This window comes from Dermacentor albipictus, chromosome 7 (genome assembly GCF_038994185.2).
Source record: "Dermacentor albipictus isolate Rhodes 1998 colony chromosome 7, USDA_Dalb.pri_finalv2, whole genome shotgun sequence".
Taxonomy (NCBI): domain Eukaryota; kingdom Metazoa; phylum Arthropoda; class Arachnida; order Ixodida; family Ixodidae; genus Dermacentor; species Dermacentor albipictus.
In genome coordinates this window covers 26,786,384-26,806,902 of record NC_091827.1, presented here as the reverse complement: position 1 = coordinate 26,806,902, position 20,519 = coordinate 26,786,384, and the positions used below count along the sequence as shown (strand labels likewise).

Sequence of the window (20,519 nt, the reverse complement as noted above, 5' to 3'; positions counted from 1 at the left end):
TCTCCGTCTCACACTCCGGAGACCCTGGTTCGATTCCCACCCAGCCCATCTTGCAAGAGTTGAGCCAAAGCCACCTAGAAAATCAGTCTGTAGCACGCCGCAACCTTCGCTTCTCATTCCAACGAGCAGCTCTGTCTCCAGGAGGCATCTCACCTCGTGAGTGTCTAGCAGAGGCAAGCGCAGCTGCTTATATACCACCGCGACGGCGCGAGTTGGAGCCCCGTTTCTCCTCTGTCGTGACGTCACGGTGTCACGTGGTATTGAAGGCGACACCGCCGCGCCTGTGGAGCTGGCTTGAGCTCTCGTAATATGCTTCGCATAAAAGACCATCACGTGGCGGATCGCAAGACGCCATGTTCGCTGGTCTTCCAAGCAGCGAAGGACACGCGTGCTGTGGCCGAAAGCGCTTCCACTTCGGCTGTTACCATCACTCCTCCTGATCGCAGCAAAGTTTTAAACGCAGATAAAACACCTGACCCTGCGATCACTACAGTCGATATACCCACGAAATCTGCTGTGGCTTCATCCGCCTCAAGTGCATCTCATACGACGGCGCAACCATTACATCTGAATGAGCCCCCAGCTGCCGAAGTTGTCGGCGACGATGAAATCAATCCCGCCGCCCTACCGCTACCGACATCATCCTCATCAGAAAACAGCTTCAGTGCTTCAGCCTCGGAGTTGACAGCAGCGTTGGACTCTCGCCAAGCCTGGATGAACTCGACATAGAAATGGCGGCCTCACGAGACGTAAAGCGCGCTCATGCGTCAGCCTCTGGCTCGGACGGCGGCCCCGATCGCCGTGCCGAGTTACGGCCCAAAAAACCTCGGCCTTCTTCGAGAGGGTCGAAGAAGTGACGCGTGCACTGCTTTAACCCCTGGACTTGTTCCCGGGGCGCCGACTTGAACAACACGACCAGGTCAGTTTGGTGATACATTTAATTAATTATGGCCACGGAGCAAAAAATATTTAGGAGTGGAAACTCCGCTGTTTGCGGCGACCAGAAAAGGTCACAAGCCCGCGAAGCCGTTATCGTGCTGGCGGCGCCTGGCAGCCTGGAAAGAAATTACCGCCGTTGAGAGCGCGCCGGAGTTGGCCGGAGCCGCCTGCCCGGGTGCTGCATTTTTTTTTTCGCAGCGGCTTCTACGACGCGCCGCATGGCGCCGCCACTGTATACGGCCCCGTCGGCGCATACAACAATTGTGACTTTATCTGGTCGCCCGCGCTCGCTCGCGCTGACGGGAGTTTATGTCTTACTCCGTGATTATGGCTGACACCCTGAAGATTATTTCATTAAATGCGCAAGGGTTCCGAAGTCCTGTAAAACAAGCCGAAATTATCAGCGTGGCCCGCGCAAGAAATTGTGACATGTGTTTACAAGAAACAAATTTTTTCACCATTGGACATGTCCTTACTTTCAAACGCACTTTTAACCTAGACTGTTTCTTCTCCTTCGCGACATCACGATCTAGCGGAGTTGGCATTATTATTTTCAACAGAGCTCTCTTGCGAGATCATCATGTCTTTTATGATGGGACTGGGCGATATTGGCATTTGATTGTGTACTATCTTCATTTAGGTTATGGATTTTGTGCATATGTGGACCCACGCAGGCCATTAAGTCCAATGATTTTTTTCGTGACCTGGACGTGCATTTCCTTGACGGTCGTCACGTGGTGCTCGTTGGGGATTTTAACTGCGTCTTAGACACGCGACCAGATGTTCAGGGCCCGGGCTGGGGTCGCCCTGATTGGAACGCACGGGAGTTGCGTCGCCTCGTCCAGCATTTTTCGTTGCTGGATACATATCGACTTTTTCATGGTTCTTTCTTTGCCTGGACCTGGCGACGCGGTGCGTCGTCAAGCAAGTTAGACCGTGCCTATGTGCCAAGCAGTTTAGCTCAGTATGTCACCCGGTCTGATGTGATAACGTTACCTTCATCCCCTGTTTATATTTCCGATCACAAACCAGTAATACTTGAAATTCGCTTCCCTGCTTCCTCATCAGTAAAACCCTGGCGTATGGACATCCGCGTTCTACATGAAGCGCGCTCGCGCTCTTGTTTGTCAAGAGTCTTGGGCGCCTCTGTTTCTAGATCTGACCGAGTGTCATGGGAAGCGCTCAAGGTGCAGCGGCGTCTGCACTGTTCAGTTGAAGGACGTGCACTCAGATGACGTATGTCAGAAGAACTGGCGGATACTGCCACGAAACTCCGCATCGCCCTTCGGGTCAATCAACTGACTCCGTTGATGCGGTCCTGGCAGCGTGAACTACGGAGTAAAGAGGGACCTTACTACGGAGGCGTTTCCAACGCCTCATCGCGGCGTCGTCTTTGTCAGCTGCTGCTTGGCGATGCAGACGTAATCCGTGTGCACACCCCGAAGTTCTGCGCTTTTCAAGAAACTCGCTTTTTAGACAGCCGAATGCATTCGGTTCTGCAGCCCCATGCAAGAACACTTCCTGTTACACCACCTCCCACGCGTGATTATTCGCTCTTTCTAACGCATATTGAAAACATGGCCCGTACGACCATGCAAATAGATTCTGGCTCTCAAGGACTTCATACTTTGCTTAGTGGGCTGCCTCAGGTTCCACCTGAGGTAGCTAACCGTCTTTGTGCACGACCATCAGCCGAGGAAGTGAAGGCAGCATTATCTTCTATGAATCGTGGCTCGGCCCCAGGGCCGGACGGGTTACCCGTGGAGTTTTATCTAACGTTGTGGGAAGATATTGGTGCCACTTTCGTATCGGTTATCAGCCAATGCTTTGAGAACTTTGATTTCCCGTTTAGTTTTCGGGACGGTCGTATTGTGCTAATACCTAAGCACGATCCGTCATCAGTTCGTCCAGAGGAATGGAGGCCAATCACGCTTCTCAACGTTGACTACAAAACCTTCACAGCTGTTCTCACCCGGCGCTTGAGAAGCCTGATGCCTCCCCTAATAGGACACCATCAGGCATGCTCAGTGCCTGGCAGAGAGATACACAGTCTTTCTTTCGTTACGCGTGACATAATGACATACACGCTGACCAGGTCGGCACGTGATCTCTTAGTTTCACTAGATCAAGAAAAGGCATTCGATCGCCTTGAACATAACTACATTTTTAATGTACTGACCTCGTTCGGCTTCTCGTCAAATTTTGTTCAACTTATTAGGAATACCTATTCAAATATCCGAAGTACATTGTTCCTTGATGGTCGAGAAAGTGAACCGTTTCCCGTTACTCCTGGCGTTCGTCAAGGGTGCCTTCTATCCCCAGTACTCTTTGTGCTCAGCCTTGAACCATTTCTGCGCTCAATAGTGAGAGACCCTTACGTATGCGGTCTCCCACTGCCTGGTAGCGGTGTTGTGAAGGTGACAGCCTTCGCCGATGACATCACATTATATCTCAGGAATGAAGATAGCTTAACCCGTAGCCTTCGAATTTTCACTGAGTACGGAAATATTTCAGGTGCTGCGCTAAATTTTTCAAAATGTCATTATTTGTTCATTGGTTCACCACAGACACGCCTAAGTCCCCTTTTCCGTCTTCAAAAGAGCAATTCTCTTTGCATTTTAGGCCTTGACTATAGTCAAGGCCTAAAATGCAAAGAGAATTCACCTCTAATGGCATATCAGACTCTGTGTGGCTCTCAATTCTTGAAGATGTAAGGCGAAATATTGAAGATGTTCAAGGGTATGATTTACCCCTATCAGAAAGAAGGTACTTAGAGCAGTCTGTATTTTGCGGCTGAGTGTGGTACGTTTGTCACGTCGTACAGCCACCATTACAGGTTACTAGGTCCTTGCAGCCCCTTCTTGGTGCCTTCTTCTGGTCGGCCCGCACAGAACTAGTCTGTCGCGCGGCGCTTGGGCAACCACGCTCTCGCGGTGGTTTCGCCTTCCCATCCGTGTCTGTCCGCTGCCGGCTGCTTGCTCTGCGATTTCTGCTACGTCTGTTACAGCATGATCAGTGTCCAGCGCGTGAACTCGCTTGCTATTTCCTTGGCACGAAAATTCGCTACATGCACGTTACCGGGCGTACACTTAAATCACGGACCACAAGTGTTAAACGCACCTACATTTTACTGTACGGCCGTGGCATTTTATCGCCACATACAACAGGTATGTCCTGATGTAGACATTCTCCAAAACCGCGTAGCAGATACTATGTCAGCCTTACTGCTTCCTCCAGTTCCCCCAGCGCGCCTCGCACGTTCCAATAATGTGTCGTGGGATGCGATAACGGCGTCATTTTTGCCTGGCCACCTACGCGACTTCATGTGGCGTCTAGTGTGGCAAGTGCTTCCAACTCGGGACAGGCTTGAGCGGTGGGGCGTTGTCCCATCTTCGCAGTGTCCCAATTGCCCCCTTCAAGAATCCAATAAACATGTACTGCTGCAATGCGTCGTTGCCAGGATATTTTGGAGGGCCGTGCATACTGGATTTCGTGGCCTTGGAGTTGTGGAGTCTTGTAGAGGTATTTCGTATTTAAAATCAATATGCTTCAATGTCAGGGGGCAAAATAAATATGAGAAAATGTGAAGCATTAAATTTGGGCCGCGCCGAAATAACGCTACCAGGGGACATTAAACAGACCGAGCATATGCAAATACTAGGTATCAAATTTTGTGCAAGTGGTGTTTCACCTCACACGTGGCAAGACATTGTCAGCTCCATTAAAGAACAGTTGGAAGCAGTGACTGCGTCGCCACTGCCGCTGGCGGAAAGGGCTTCCTTCATTAAGAACGTATTGTGAAGTAAACTGTAGTTTGCTGCAAGGGTAGCTCTCCCGCCGTCACCAACAGTACGAGTAGTAAACTCACTGATTTTCTCATGGTTCTGGCTAAACAAGTCGCAATACGTAGCGCAGCAATTTTTGCGTCTGCCAAAATCCAGCGGAGGATGGAGCTTGCCGAGCTTAGTTACATTCGGTAGGCTGTTGTGCACTAAGAGTACATGTGATCTACTTGATGATGATGAGTACCCTGGTAGGCCACTGCTCCTTTATTGGCTGGGTCATTACCGTCGAACGCTTATGTCGCAGAATACAGGCAACTTGCTTCCGACGGCGGTAATGCCAGCACCGCAGTATGCGGCGGCTGCGCGCTTGCAAAGCCAGCTTGTACAACTAAGAATGTGTACAACACAGAAGGTGCGCTATCGTCTCTCTGCACCCGCAAATGTCACAATCTAGACTTGTGGCCATGCCATTCCGATGAGGCACGAGTACACATTGGTGAAAAGCTTTACCTCCCGTCGTGGTAAGTCATGTGGAAGGCGGAGCTTCAGATAACAGCGGAGCTTCAGATAACAACTCGGAAAATTCGCGCACAGACGGTGTGATCGAACCGCTGACGCAACACACGCAGCAGCGTGATTTTCAAACCGTACACATCCTCCTCTCATGCCGACGCTCCGGCAACGGAAGCCCCATTTCGACGGGGACGAAATGCGAAAACACCTGTGTACTTAGATTTAGGTGCACGTTAAAGAACCCCAGGTGGTCGAAATTTCCGCAGTCCTCCACTACGGCGTGCTTCATGATCAGAAAGTGGTTTTGGCACATAAAACCCTATAATTTCTTTCTCATGTCGATGCCAACTACAGTATATATCACCTCGCTATATAACAGAATGGCCTGTATAACGAAGGAATGACTCTGTGCCTGTTCTTGTATGAGTTGTGCGCTGCACGACATTTACAGTGAAGTGAGCTGTATAATGGTTTTCGGACGCCCCAAGCACTTCGTCATAAAAGCGTTCGACTGTATTACACTTATTTGACCCGACTGGAACGTATACGTCGTGCCCCGCATATAGCACGAGGTGGAGCACTTGTGTGCGCTCTAGCTTCCATTCGGCCACTAGAGTCAATGACTTTCTTCCTTGCGCCAAGATCGGGAACGTGTCAGTTTGCTCCACTTTCGCTCCGTGGTAGTTAACGCTTTGGGACACTGTGTTAAACTACACCCCCGCCTTCGGGGTCGGGCTCTCATTATCCAGTACTTTCCCCGTAGCTGAACGCTACGAAGATGCTTTTAGACATTGTGCCGCCTTCGGATTCGGCCCGGGTTGTGCCGTTTCTCTCTGGAGTAAAATATTCGCCGAAGATTACGACACTCCCTAATGCAAAATTTAGGTGTTTTCACTTCGCGATATACTGGCCGGCGCGGACCATCTTTCTCGTGCGGCCCAAACGGGGCGAAGTGTGACGCGACTGTCTCGCTAATCGAGAGATCGCGAGAGACAGCGTGTGGGTGACGCTAGGCGCCATTCACAGCAGCCGCCGCAGACATACCTCCACTCATTCAGCGCTTTGTTTCTATATACAGTGTCAGTGGACGCGCTCGCCGCATGCCATGGGTGAACAGACGATGGCGCGCTACTCTGGCGCCATCTCGTAGCGGTCGTCGCCGCATAGCCTGTCTCGCGCGGCACTACGCTTTTCTTCTCACGCTTTCGCCATACCCTCCTCCTCGCGCACTCTTCGCTATCACCCTCTTTCATGCCTCACTGCGCTCCGTGCTCGCCTCTTTCATCCTTCACTCTGCTTGTTCACTCGGTTACGCCGACGGCCAACACAGGAACGGGCACAGAAAAACTGCGCTCTAAAATTGCGGTCAAAAAAAGGAGACGTACGTCTCCTTTTTGTGTCTTGAGCTGTTTCGCCGATCGCACATGTGTCTGTAAGCTCCCCTTCTCTATCCGTTGCAACTATTTTTATCTTTGAAATGCTTCTTCATTCTTACTATCTTAGACACTAGGCTAATCTTAAGTTAGGGCAATAAGAGCCGCCGGTGGTGACAAGTGTGAACACGCCAGTGCGTTTGCGTTCGCCGTCGATGCATGGCAAACAGCCATGTACCGCACGCAACTAGAGCTGGGAAGCGCGAGGGAGGAAAATATACACTAAAAGGAAGACTGATACATTGATAAGACGGCAAAATGACGACTACAAATCTAAGTGTTTGCCTTCGTAGCCCAAGCTCCGTAGCCGTTACAGATGCGGAGGCGAAGGCAGGCAATTCCCATGCGACACGAAGTTCTTGCGTATGAACTGCTCCTTAAGACCATAGCAAAGGAGCGTCGGGAATGTATAGTGCTCAGCGAATGAAACGCAATATTCGGAGCGTGCGGCTGCCACTGTTTTTCTTTTATGCGCCACAGGTGAGCTCTAGGTCATCGCCGTGGGACCAAATGCAGTCACATTGCGTCGAAAAAGTTCTCGCTCTGACTGTATACCCCGATGCATCAGCTCGGTGTCCCCAGTGCATACAGTCGGTGCAAAAAGCACCGGCGATCATGCGCTTCGAGTATCGAGTCTCAATTGCTGAGCACTGTTGCCTACAGACCACGCGTATCCAGTCTTTCCGCCGTTCTTTCTGGTGAGGCCATATTGGGTATGTGCCCCATTCCCCCTTGAAATTCCATGGTAGTTTATGCCGCCTGCCAGGACAACATGGGACAACATGCCATCATCAGGGGCCCCATGTGTTTCTCATACTCCCAGCAGACAGTGATTTTCTGTGATGATCGCAGCCTTTGAAGGATCCCTTGTTTACCTCTTTGTGTGCACTCATCCCAGCTGCTCCTGAATTGGAAGTGGGGAGGTGCATCGCCACTTATGTAGTTATCTAAATTCTGGGGTTTTATGTGCCAAAACCAGGATGTGCTTATGAAGCACAACATAGTCGCAGATCCTGGATTAATCTGACCCCCTGTGGTTCTTTAATGTGCATCCAAAGCACAGTACATGGGCGTTTTTTGCATTTTGCCCCCATCTAAATGTGGTCGCCTTGGCCATGATTTGATCTCGTGCCCTTGGGTTTAGCGGCGCGACACCAAAGTCACTATGCAACCATGGCGGATCACTCAGGTAGTGTCCCTACGAAGCATGGCACATTTCAGCAGTGCTATACAGCCCTTTCTTCCCGTTACAAGCCCTTTCTGAATATGTAACCGATTATATCACGGCATGATTATATGGTCATGCTTCCTGCATTAATAATTCAAATTTATTGTTGATCGAATAAGTGTGTCAAAGTTGCTGAAATTGTGGTGTTCAAATTATCATGACTTACATTATATAGACTATATGGCTGGATGCGTCTTGCTCTGGGTGGCAAAAATTTAATTTTAAACCTAGCGCAGACAAAGAATGAATGACACGGGAAAGTTTACAAATACTTGTTTGAAAAACTACGTGTCCTTTGTCCTTTAAGTGCGCTAGTTTTACCATGGATGATCATCGACTTGCCCAGCTTTCAGTTTTTCTGTTACTAGTTTTAGAATTGCGCGATAATATATTAGAAAAAGGAATCAGTTCTAATGGATTAAGCACCAAACTCACCCAAGACCACCTGGGCCCGCGAGCGCATTGTCCAAGCTGCACGGGCACCGATTCAAAAGCAAGTGTCTTTGTCTCAAGGCAGAAAATGGCTGCTGTTGTCCTGCCTGACCTTTGCCCACAATATCAATTAGTGGCGAACCACTTGGAGCGTCGGTGCGCGTGTCTCAAGAAATGTTTTGTCATCGTTCCTTCGCTGCTCACTTTCTGTACTTCAATGCATTAAAATTTGGTATTTACGAGTGGCTGCTAAAAAAAAGTGCCCGTGTCCAACTATTGCTCAGCATCACCACAGAAGCGCAGTAGAGCTGATTGAGTGAACATCACCAGAGACGTACATGCTGTCTACATGTACAGGCAAGCACGATAGCCAAATAGCCTGTAACTAGAGCTGGTTACACCGCTGATTAAATTAACAGGAGCTAGTTAAATAGAGTAGTGATACTTCACAGTCCGCTAAGTGCACCTTGTGCATTTTTCAAATGGTGTGCCAACACATGTGCAGTCGAATTACTCAAAACCCTTTACTTTTTTAGGCAAAGACGGGAACGCATTCCTACATAGTGAAAATACATTAAGAGAGCAGAATTCACTTGGCACGTAATTTCCATTGCCTTCTATAGCTTAAGAACCGAGCCAACCAATGGGAGACATTTTCTGGGGCAACACAAGCCGATTGCTGAACCGCAAATATAAGGCAGGACCTCGCTGGTTTAACGCTCACAAAACCCCAACTATGCAGGAAGTTTTATCTTTACTCTCGCTGCAAACAAAGCACAATGTGTGACAGTCGAGCACAATCAAAGTGAAGTGCACTTGAATATGACCACGTAAAAGTATGGTCTTTTTGTGCACCAACTCAAGGACATTCAGTGGCACTCACACAGCGTGCAAGTGAGTCAACCAATCTAAAGCAACTAAAGCCTCTGTACAGAAGAGTTTATTCAATACATTCATCAATGGAAAGAAATCTACTTCAACAAGTGTCTAAATCAACATGAGAAAGAAGATTCAGGCATCATTGTACCTGAACAGAAATGTAAAAGCAACGCGAGATAGTAGCCAGCTACAATGTGCAACATGAATATAGGATTCATTTCCATGAGGTGAAGCCTAGATCGCATGTGTTGTTCACCGGTTAGGCTCTGAATCGGCACTAGAGATGCTTGCCCTGTCTCTGGCTTCCCCAGGAGTTGCTGCAGCTGCCGCCAGGGCCTGCTTTTCCAAGAAGTCAGCCTCGAGAAGGTGCCTGAGCTCTTCTTGTGTCAAGGCCTGCCTTTCAGGGAACAGCCTTCTCTGCAAAGGTAGAGATATGGGCTTGTTGGTACGTCATGAACGATTTTTGAAATAAAATCAGCAGACCTCGCGATTTCTGTGGCTTCAAACTCGTTCACTGCAACAGTAGTCGCTCCCGCAAATCTCTGGCCACACACTACAGTTCCAATACCTCTTGCTGGGCTAGTTGGTTCATACTTATCACGGTGTATTAAGATGCGACACAAAGATAAATAAGACTTGGAACCAACTAGCCGAGCAACTGCAGATGCATTACAACACTTCTTTAGTGAGCTCTGCTTTCTGTTCAGATGCTCTTTCCTGCCCTGGTCTTACTTCACTTTGCTTCGCATCTTTTTACTCCACAGCACTTTCGCATACCTGCCAACCTGCAAACTCTAAATCTTGCAAAAATCTTGTCAGGACGGTAAAAGAAGGGATCGGCACGCATTTTTTTGAAGACAATGTCTTCGTTGGCGAGTAACGATGAGTTTTCCATATCGGGCATGTCCATTTCTAGCTTCTACGCTTCTTCCTGGTCGAACCTAGCGCAATGTAAAAAATGTGACAGAACGGATGATGATGTGACTATATAACTTATTCTGACAGCCATTTTGATGGCGACTGTGATGATGATGATGATGAAGATGATATCAATGACAATGAAGCTGATTTATTTGCCCAGGAAGGCAGTATCTTTGACTTCAACTAGAGACGGAACCACCTGCCAACTTTTTTTTTTTAGTTTGTCTAGAGTTCACACTTTTAGCGAGATGTGTATGCACTTTATTAATGGCTATTCAGCTTTATACAAAGCACATAAGCAGCAGCAAACATGGAGCAGCAAATACTAATTGCTGCCACTGATTTCGACTGCTCTAGGAACTATACTGAATAAGCTTGCTCAAACCAAGCAGCGTTGTGGTATGTGGAGTCTTACGCTGACACAAGGTGGTGCTAGTACCATCAAAGGTTTATTTCTTGTGCAAGGTGCCTGGGCAATGTGTTCACAATGTGCCATTCAGCTCTTACAGTTTAGAATAGTTCAAATATTTTGTGCAGTCGTTTTACACACCAATGCTGCAATTTCTCCCCCAACAGGCTGTCACCAGTGGATTACAAAACGTGTCGTACAGCTGGCCAAGCAACATGAAGTTTGCGCAAATCTCCAGCATTTCCGACTTCAAGATGCTGATCAACTAGCCTCACAATAATTTTTGTTGGCCCACTATCATATTTACTCGATTGCAACACACTCTTGATTTTAACATTCACCCTGGTTTTACACTTGAAGAAATTATAAATGTGATGTACTTGCTTGGTCAACTAGCAGTTTTTCATAGTGAGACAGACAGCAATGGCAATTGTTGTCACATTTGTCACAAAATTTTTATCCGACTTATTTTAGACTAGCATAAGTCATCATCGCTGCTGGAGGCCAACTCATCGCTATCAACCCAGAGCATCTCATCTTCAGTGTTGCCTGTAGCACCAAACGACTAAGTATAAAATCTGATATAGCCCCACAAACTTACTCAACAGGCATGAAGCAACTGGTGCTTCTACAGCTTCAGCTATTTGTGCTTTGGACTGGATTACATAAATTCATAATGCTGCCAACAGCTCTTCATTGCAGAAGAGCTCTTCATTGTTGTGGCTTTTGTGCTATACTCAAATCTAATGCACATGTAGTTTTTTTAGTAAATATACAGAAAGAAGGTGTGCGTTAGAATAGAGTAAATATGATAGTAAAGCTGCTAGTCATACAACACCCGTATCATAGTTTTGTTCCAATTTTTAGTTGCACACGTAGTACTACCTTTTTTAAACTATAAAAGCGTCACAAAGTTGAGCATGCTTTCTTTGCAGGTACAGAAAGTTAACTGCAATTAAACTTTTAGCATAAACATGAGAAATTTCAGCTCTTCACCTCAAGATAAGTCGCATGGACAGGCACGTCACCGAAGTTATCGCTCGGCAAATATGCTGCGACTTCTGGTGCAGACGGCACTGGATCTGACGCAATGAGACGACCTGTGTGGTCATGACGCGCTTCTCCCAGCACTGCAAGCATTTCTCGTGCCGTCACATCTCTGGTCCGACCTTTCAGTCTGGCCAGCCTGGACTCTGAAAGACAGGAGTGAACACATGAAATAAATACACTGCAGGTCACTCTTTCATTTATAGGTATTCAGCTTAAATAGAACATGAAATGTGCATTCTGCGAAGAAGTGGTTCATTTGCTGCTTGTTCCCAGATACAAGTTTGTGATAGCAGCCAGACGTACCATTTTAGTTTAATCCAACACGGCATAACTTTATGATATCAGCATCCTTTTGTTGCATCATGCACTTTCTGGTACCTATTCATGTCCATACCTTACCATTTTCTTTTCACGTCAACTTGGGACATTGGTTGTGTGCCACTTTTTTAATGAGATTTTTTTTAAACCAACTTGGCCCACAGGTTATGTGGCACTCTTCACTGAACCTCCTTGATGCCAACTTCGGTCACTCGGCATGTGCAGCTGAGAATGTGCTGAACGCAAGGCAGCCTTGGGTCTTTGCGTTAGGGTCAACACAAAGAACTTAAGCTTGAAAAATAGCATGGGTTGCCAAGCCACCTTGGGTGGCTCATGCAGGCGACGAGCAGTCGCGTGATAGCCAAGACAGACATATGAGCCGCAGCCATCCAGAGCTCGGATCGCTCAGTCAAGTTATAGTGCCAAGTATGACTGGCCACAAAGCTTCATATGCACGGTCACGTTTCACTCCAACTTAAATCGACATACAACAGTTGGTTGCAGAGCAAACTTGCCATGTTGTAGGTGGTCTTCGTCAAATTTAGAGGCAAGAGACGCAGCACAATGTAAGAAGACACTAGCTGAGGTCGGATCGGTGTTTCAGATTTCACATTTGAATTCTGATGTGGTACTTCCACAGTCTCTGGCAAACTACATAAAATGCCCATGACAGGTTCCACAACATACTCATTGCTGCAGCCTTAACATGCGACTAAAAAATCCAACAGAACCTATTTATTTTCAATACACCTAGTCTCTTCATTGAGACCATAGCAAGTGGGCGTATTACACGTGAGTATACAAGGTGATGCCTATCTCACGATGAATGTCCACATCAATGTGATTAGCACCGAAGCAATCTCAGTGACACAGTGAGTTGCCAAATTCTTCACTTGTGTGTAGACGACTTCTTCAACTTTATGTTATTGAAATCATCACTTCTCTGTGCTCAATGCCACTCGCGTGCTTCCGGCCCATTCTGTTCACTTCACTTCTTTCGCCACACTAGGCTGCTTTTGGTGCCAACTTTTGCACGTCTCTATAGATGGCTTCAATTTTTTTTTCTCGCTGACTCCTCCACTTCGTGCCTCTTGTTCTGCTTGCCTCTCCGTGCACCCACTCAGTGGCACGTACCCATTCTCGAGGATTGGCCAAGAGTGTTCACGTACCTAGTGTCACATGCACAATGGCCCAAGGCGTCCATTCTTGTGTATAGCTAGCGACGCAAGTCGGCGTGAAGGAGTTAGATACAGATATGACACCGACACAGGGTTGAAGTCCCAAGGAATGCTAACCGCATTAACAAACGTGCAGCAATGTGGGCGTCGATGCCACTTCTCACCGCTTCCACCAACGTAGTGTGTTTGGCGCGTGGCAGAAAAAAGGATATCTGTACCACAAATATGCGCTGTGGGATTTGAAATCGAAAATAATCTCTTGATAGCGATCGCGCAATCCGATCAATCAAACCGTTGCTACCTCGCGCGAGCAGTATACACGCCGCCGCGACGACGCATCATGCGCATCTCAAACGTTCAAAGCTGTCCTACCTAGAGCCGCCACATAGTGTTCCGTGTCCGGTATGGTGACCGCTGGACTGAAGTTGTCCTCGAAAGTTTGTTCACCGCTGTTGACAGCACTGGTGCTAGTAGAACCCCACGGTTCCGAAGCTGACGCCATGCCCGCAAGCGACGAAACCTGCAAACCGGAACGAGGGAAAAAAAAAAAAAGTACCGCCAGTTACGCCATCTACCGGTGCAGATGCTCACTACTATCCATTCAAAACAGGCGCGCCTATGCAAATGTGGCTGCTCAAGAAGTAGCAACCACGCAACGTTAGAAACACTGATTACATTGAGTTTTAAGCAGATTATTGAACACACTCACCAACGGTGTAACAGACTAATGGCTCCTACTGGCTTCCAGCTTTCTTCGCGTTACGCTCTATGCACATTTGAAAGTTTCGAACAGCTTCTTGACACTTGCGCCAGTCGCGGTGCTCGGCCATACACTCCTACAAAAAACGTACAAATTACAATGAACACCGTGTCCTAAATAAACGTAGAGTAAAATGCCTGATGAATCATCGTCCGGCATGACCGCTGCCACGTTGAAAGTTACCTGAAGTAAGAAAGATTTACGTTTATGTTACTAACCTGAACAGCGTAATGGAGATCAATACAGCCCGTCTTCTTCAACATTTCTTCAACCGGATCGACAACGCTGTCCTCAGATGACGGTCTTTTTGAGTAATCATGCTTAACGTTTTGCGTTGATGAAGAAGCCATGGGCGCCGCCATTAGGAAATAAAATCGCGATGTGGCGAGCGTTTCTTCTCCGAACCTCTTGATCGCTTTTCCGAACCTTCACTAATATGCTTTAATATCTTTGACAGTTCTAGTTAAATAATGAGCGCTCAAAATATTTATTACCACAGCTTCGTTAATAAAAATTGTATTCTTGCTGCATCACTGTATCACATGCGCGCAGACGTATCGACCGTCGCGACCTCAAGCGTCGAGCGGCCGATTTCACCCTCTTTCGCAGTCAAGATGGCGTCGAGTAGGGACAGGCGGCACACCGCCGACGCGGAATCCGCCGTCGATTATGTCCAGGTGGACGGCCTGGTGGTGCTCAAAATCATCAAGCACTGCAGCGAAGAGGCCGGAGGACTTCTGGATGTGGCCCAGGGCGTCCTGCTGGGCCTCATAAACTCCAACTTCGTCGAGATCACCAACTGCTTCCCGATCCCACCGCGCCATGCCGAGGAAGAAGAAGCCGACGACTTGGAGTACCAGATGGAAATGATGCGCCAGATGCGTCACGTCAACGTGGACCACTTACACGTCGGCTGGTACCAGAGCTCCAACTTTGGCAGCTACTCGAACCGCACTCTACTCGAGTCCCAGTTCGGATACCAGACCAACATCACCGAGTCCGTGGTGCTCATCTACGACCCGATCCGTACCACCAAGGGGTTCCTCTCGTTGCGCGCGTTCCGTCTCAGTCAGCCGGCGATGAAGCTGCTGGCCAGCAACGACTTCGGCGCTGAGCAGTTCAAGAACGCGCGTTGTTCCTTCGAGAACATGTTCGAGGAGATCCCCGTGGTGATACGCAACTCTCACCTCGTCAACATTTTGCTCTGCGAACTGAGCGAGTCGACGCCCGTCGACGTCGGCAAGCAGCTGCTGGACATGAGCACGGCGTTTGTTTTCGAGAAGAACCTGCAGGCTATGATGATGTGCGTGGACGCACTCAACCAAGAGACAAACAAGTTCATCAACTACCAGCGCCAGGTGAGAACGTTGATGACGTCTGCCTAAGCCCATTCATTGTAGAATCACGTGGGTCATGGCGGAATGCTGGGAGCCTTCAGGGCGCTCCGGTTAATTCTGTCCGCTTGAACTTCTGGCAGCGTTTCTTCTAGCGGCATACGGGAGAAAACCTGAAACGAATTTCTCCCGGCACTCACCTCATATTCGCGCACGGAAGTCACTTGACAAACCGCCGGAAAAAAACTGCCTGCGGAACCAGTACGAGGTGAGTGCCTGGAGAAATTCTTTTCAGAAATTCTCCCGGCTGCCGGGAAAAGAGAAACGGCACAGATATTTAGTTTAAACACATTTCTTGCATCTTACGATCATGGAAAGCGCGAAGCTACAGAACGGGTCAAGAATATTCTTCGACAAGTATTCTCGAAGTTCTTAGAACGTTGACTGCGTGCGAAAACCCCCTACAGGAATGTCAAGTATGAGAACGTCGCCTATTTCGTGCTCTTCACACTTGGAAAGAAGCTATTCAGCCGCTTGAAAAACATTCCCGATGTAACAGAAGCCTAAACAACAATGAAAGATGTGAACACGCTATATGAAGATCCACCGGCATCAGGAGGAAAACTTCAGCAGTCTCCCTTACCGCTCGTTTTACTAAAACGCCTTAGAAGTATTATTCGAACTTGTAGCACAGGTGCACGGAAGTTTAAAGATCATAACTTTCATCTTGCATGCTAACCTGCGCCAAAATAGTGTATCATGCTTTTCCTTTTGATGCATTATCTTGGCATGCACATTTGCACACACATCATAAGTGAACGTCAAGTCAGTCTGGAGCACTGCTTTGCCTAACAAGATTGCTTGCCACATGAGCATGTATGCCTAGCTCTCCAAGAAATGTTGTGAATATAGGTGAACTGACATGAGCCCTTTTAAGCCATGAATATTTGGTAGCAAGGAAGCGTGAAATTTTGACCATCAAGTAAAAGTGAGACACTAATTCTCTAAACAAAATAAAAATGATGTCATGACGTTTTAGCCCACCTTTAACTGTGATAGGCTAGGTGTACTACTTCTTGCTCTGAGGGCTACAGGTGTTATGACCCGCCGTGGTTGCTCAGTGGCTATGGTGTTGGGCTGCTGAGACCGAGGTCGCGGGATCGAATCACGGCCAGGGTGGCCGCATATCGATGGGGGCGAAATGCGAAAACACCCGTGTACTGAGATTTAGGTGCACATTAAAGAAGCCCAGGTGGTCGAAAGTTCCGAAGTCCTCCACTACGGTGTGCCTCATAATCAAAAAATGGTTTTGGCAAGTAAAACCCCATAATTTAATTTAATTTTTAATTTACAGGCGTTATGTATTTAGCCCTGTGTGACATGATGCAGGAAAGCATGCCCTTCCAGAGTTTCCGTAGCTTCTCTGAAAACCCACCTCCTACCCATTATGGAATACTGCAAAGCTTCCAAGATGATGCCATCTCGTGGTTGCAGAGCTGTGATATCAGTGATGTATGTACTTTTTAAAACGCGCACAACAGCATAATCCTCTGAGAACAGGATGCCACTAAATTTCACCAGCACAATTTCTGTCTAATGCAGTGTGCTATGGTGTGAACAGTTGACTGCTTTCTCACTCTTGCTGTAAAAGAGTTCATACTTTTCTCAGGTTAAATGCTGTTCGCTCTCTAAAGAAACATTGTTACTCAGCCTTGTTAGTGCCTTCACATCACTGTTCTATATGACTGTCATATAATCCAGTGAGTACTTCCATTAGGGATAATGTTATGAAATTTTCATCGCTGTTGTGAGCATCACACTAAAAATTGAAGCATAAGCATGACTGACTTTGCCCTTGCAACCACCTGGCATGCGAGTATATTTGAGGACAAACAGAATGAAGGCGCTGATAAAGCTTTTGTTTGCGGCTGCCTTGTCGTGTCTTTTCAAGCTCTAGCTTGGTAAGAGTGATCAAAACACTCATTTTATGCAACCTTGCCCATGCGGAATAAGTTGAATCACTGTTAAATTAAAGCTGATGTCACATTTTAACGTGGTAGCTCATCGTAGTATACAGTTTGTACACAGTCTTGTGTCAGTGCCTTCTTACCAGGCCGCACCGCCAGATGCATGTCACAGTACGGACACAAAGTTACTTTGGTGAGCAATGTGGTGAGAGCAAACGCTCTTAATATACTTGCACTTTTTTTTTGTCGTAGCTGGTTTGACTGGCCTTCCCCCTTCCATTGCGTCAGGCTGTTGAGAATGAGATGTAGCTTCAAGTCAACAAATGTAACGGTGCCAACGATGAATTGAGAGACAGATGGTGTGCGTTGCCCCCCCCCTCAACAGCCGGTTATGGGACATCCGTAGGAGTGAAAAAGTTGGCCATTGCTCCCATATTCCTGCACAATTGCTCTTGGGTGATGCAAAGAATTCTCAGAGTCTTCGTTTAATGTGATTAGCATTCTTTGCTTACTTTAGACACTTTGAGTCTACTTTTCTAGCCTCTTACGCTGTCGTGATCGTTTTTAACTGGATATTGTTCAGGATGTGCAGGATGTCATGCCATGAGATAAAAATAATCATCATCAAAGTGCGAGGGAGGAGCTCGGCCACATGCACCCGTCATACGTGTCGCGTATCGCCGTTGGCAACACTGCATGTCACTGCGTTGATTCAGTGCCACTTGCGTTATTGTCGACAGCCATTGTGAGATGTGTCCTGCCAGATATTCCGTTTCTCTTCTGTGCCGCAGGTGATGCGCCAGCAGCAGCAGAAGCAACAGTACATCCAGAAGAGGGCCCAGGAGAACAGTGCACGCGCCCAGAAGGGCGAACCCCCACTGCCGGACGAGGATATCAACAAGCTGTTCAAGCCCATCCCAACACCCTCGCGCCTTGAGTCGGTGCTCCACTGCGGCCAGGTCAACTCGTACTGCCAGCAGGTGGCGCAGTTTGCCACCCAGAACCTGGGCAAGCTGTTCATGGCCGAAGCCCTGCAGCTGGAGAGCAAGCCGTCGGGAGTGCTCCCGTAAGGCGCGCATGGGCTGGAGGGGCGCCCCGTTTAAAGAATGCATTCCTCCATGCCAGGCTAGGGGTTTCATCGTGCCGAGCTTTCTTTCCTCTCTTTGTCGAAGCTGCCAGGTAAACACATGCCGTGTCTAAACTCTGGGCATGCGGAAAATGTGGAAGAATGACCTCAGTGGCTCGCAATTGGCTCAGCTCATTTTCCTTTCCCTCTTCAAGCCTCATTGAGACAAGCACCCATTGTCATACCAAGCTCTCTTGCTTTTGACAGCTAAAGGCGAGACAATGCTCGCCATCTAATTGCTAATGGCAACATCACCAAGCTAAAGCTCTATCGCTCTTAACTTCAAGATATGTGTGCTTGTCCCTACTATGGAATCGACAGAAATCTCAGACACAACGCTAGCGCTCCTTCTGCTTACGCTTTCTACCAAACCAGGACAGGAATTAACGTCTTTATTTTCTATTATTTTTGCTGCTTGCTTGGTTCATATATTGCATGCAGTTTTATCTTGTTGCTTGAACATAATTTCTGTCACACTTATCGCTTAGGAAACAACGTTAAATAATGCTTTTTTGATTTTGCCTGCTTCAATTGCATGTCGAATTTGATGCCTTGGTTGAAATCTAGTGCCTTCACTATCGTTAATTCTTAATGCTTGCTTTGCAAAATTCTTTTTTGAGTGACAGGTAGCAGGGTGTGTCTGTCCTTACTCAATGCTGTGTATAAATTTAGAGACAACTGCGCGAATGTTGTGGAAAGTTGTCCTGACGGCCACTTTGTCGCTTCCATGGCGCGTTGCAGCAGACGGTCATGCCAGTATTTGCACTTCGACACTCCGCACGACACCTCTAGGAATAAAAGACCTTTTTTCTGACGATGCCTCGTCGTGTGGTTGATTCGCAAGCCCTACAATATGCATTGCGATGCTTACCTGTTGACTCGTTCAAAGGGTTACCGACACATATCCTGAAGCTGTAGAAACTATGCCGCTTCTCACGTGCAAAGGTGTGCCATGTATAAAGTTTGCCTTTTTGTGCGTAGGCCAGAGGAAGGTGACAAGAGCCGAGACTAATGCTACTGCAAACTGGAACTTCAGGCAGAATGCGATCATTCCTGATACAAAACTGGATGAAGGTACGCGCACGACACGTTGCAACGGCAGTAGACGTCCGCAGGTGAAGCTCCTTCCTCGACACAAGCGCTCACTTTTTCCCTTGGCTGGACATGCCATTTCATGCAAAGTGTACACTTTAGTCACACCCCGGTGGGACCAAGTTTGTGCTGCACATGGAAGGTATTCTTTACTGTGGCGGCAGCTTTGCTGGTGTCGAGCGCAGCGCATCGCAGTTGTATTGATAACCGTCATTACAGCGATGGAAACACAAGTGGGCTGACATCGCCAATGAAAATCTGACGACACATTAACTCTGCTGTCGCTTTCCAGGGCCACAGCTGTGCCAGTGTGTGGATGACACATCGGAATTCTCCGCCTGTTTACGTGCAGCTATCAAGCCTAAACAGCCTGAGCTACTTGTTTGTTTCGCGAGCCGCATAATCTGAATGCACCTGGCCCTCATGGTTTGCATGACGACGCCTGCAGCAAAAAAGTTTTAATGCACAGATGTGCTTACAGTGGCACGACAGCACCACCCGACAATGCTTTTGATGTTTACTAGTGTGATAAGCAGGTCGTTGCAGCTTGGCGTGTACGCACCTTCACTTATTGAAAGTCGTTGCGCTCCTATCGCGGTTCAAGCTAGTGCTTGTGTCTGTCTTGGCTCTTGTTTTCGTCCCCAAACCTGTGCACAAAAGCCTACTGTCATGGTACGTATCATCTCGGCCAGACCAGTACCTACAATGAAGGTTGGGAAGCATTTGTAGGATAGCTTTAACTTGGTACTTGAGTTTGTCTTGAAAGCTGGACCCAGCGTCAACAGCATTGTTGTGATGATGTGACACAGAGCTAAATTCAGTGATGTTGCATAGCACTGATAACATTGCTTATAAAGAGGAATGAACAGAAAGAGAGAGCCACTTTATTGTAACATTGTGACTCAACCATCTCCTGGGAACTGATATTGAAGCTGGTTTGTAGAAACGTATAGTAAGCTATCTAGGGTGCTCTGGTTCTTGCTAGTAATGTTTTCGAATGTTTACGTGTTCAGACATTTTAACACACACAAAGAAAAACATTGCCTGTTCCAAATGACATGTCGGTACTGCTTTAAATGTGACTGATCGCCTGTTGTTTCTTACATATGTTGAGGGAATGGACATATTCTGACGCTGCAAAGCTGGTGCAGCACT

At 47.7% G+C, this 20,519-nt stretch overlaps 2 protein-coding genes across 3 annotated transcripts; one reads left to right on the top strand and one right to left on the bottom strand.

Moving 5' to 3' along the window:
* Nucleotides 1–9,252: 9,252 nt before the first annotated feature.
* LOC135919301 (coiled-coil domain-containing protein 32) lies at nt 9,253–13,921 on the bottom strand. The gene is made up of 4 exons (XM_065453040.2): nt 13,795–13,921; nt 13,458–13,605; nt 11,536–11,732; nt 9,253–9,626 (listed from the first exon to the last, which is right to left on the bottom strand). Exons 2-4 carry the CDS (start codon nt 13,585–13,587, stop codon nt 9,462–9,464), a joined length of 492 nt encoding a protein of 163 aa, XP_065309112.2. The 5' UTR covers nt 13,588–13,605; nt 13,795–13,921; the 3' UTR covers nt 9,253–9,461.
* A 514-nt stretch (nt 13,922–14,435) lies between these two features.
* On the top strand, nt 14,436–19,089 carry eIF3h (eukaryotic translation initiation factor 3 subunit h). Of its 2 annotated transcripts, none has more exons than XM_065453038.2 (3): nt 14,436–15,203; nt 17,938–18,212; nt 19,017–19,089. In XM_065453038.2, the coding sequence occupies exons 1-3, from the start codon at nt 14,460–14,462 to the stop codon at nt 19,084–19,086; spliced, it is 1,089 nt and encodes a 362-aa protein (XP_065309110.1). In that variant the 5' UTR covers nt 14,436–14,459; the 3' UTR covers nt 19,087–19,089. The 2 variants fall into 2 exon arrangements, with proteins under 2 accessions (XP_065309110.1, XP_065309109.1); XM_065453037.2 differs by having other exon boundaries at nt 19,014–19,089.
* The last annotated feature ends 1,430 nt before the right edge of the window (nt 19,090–20,519 follow it).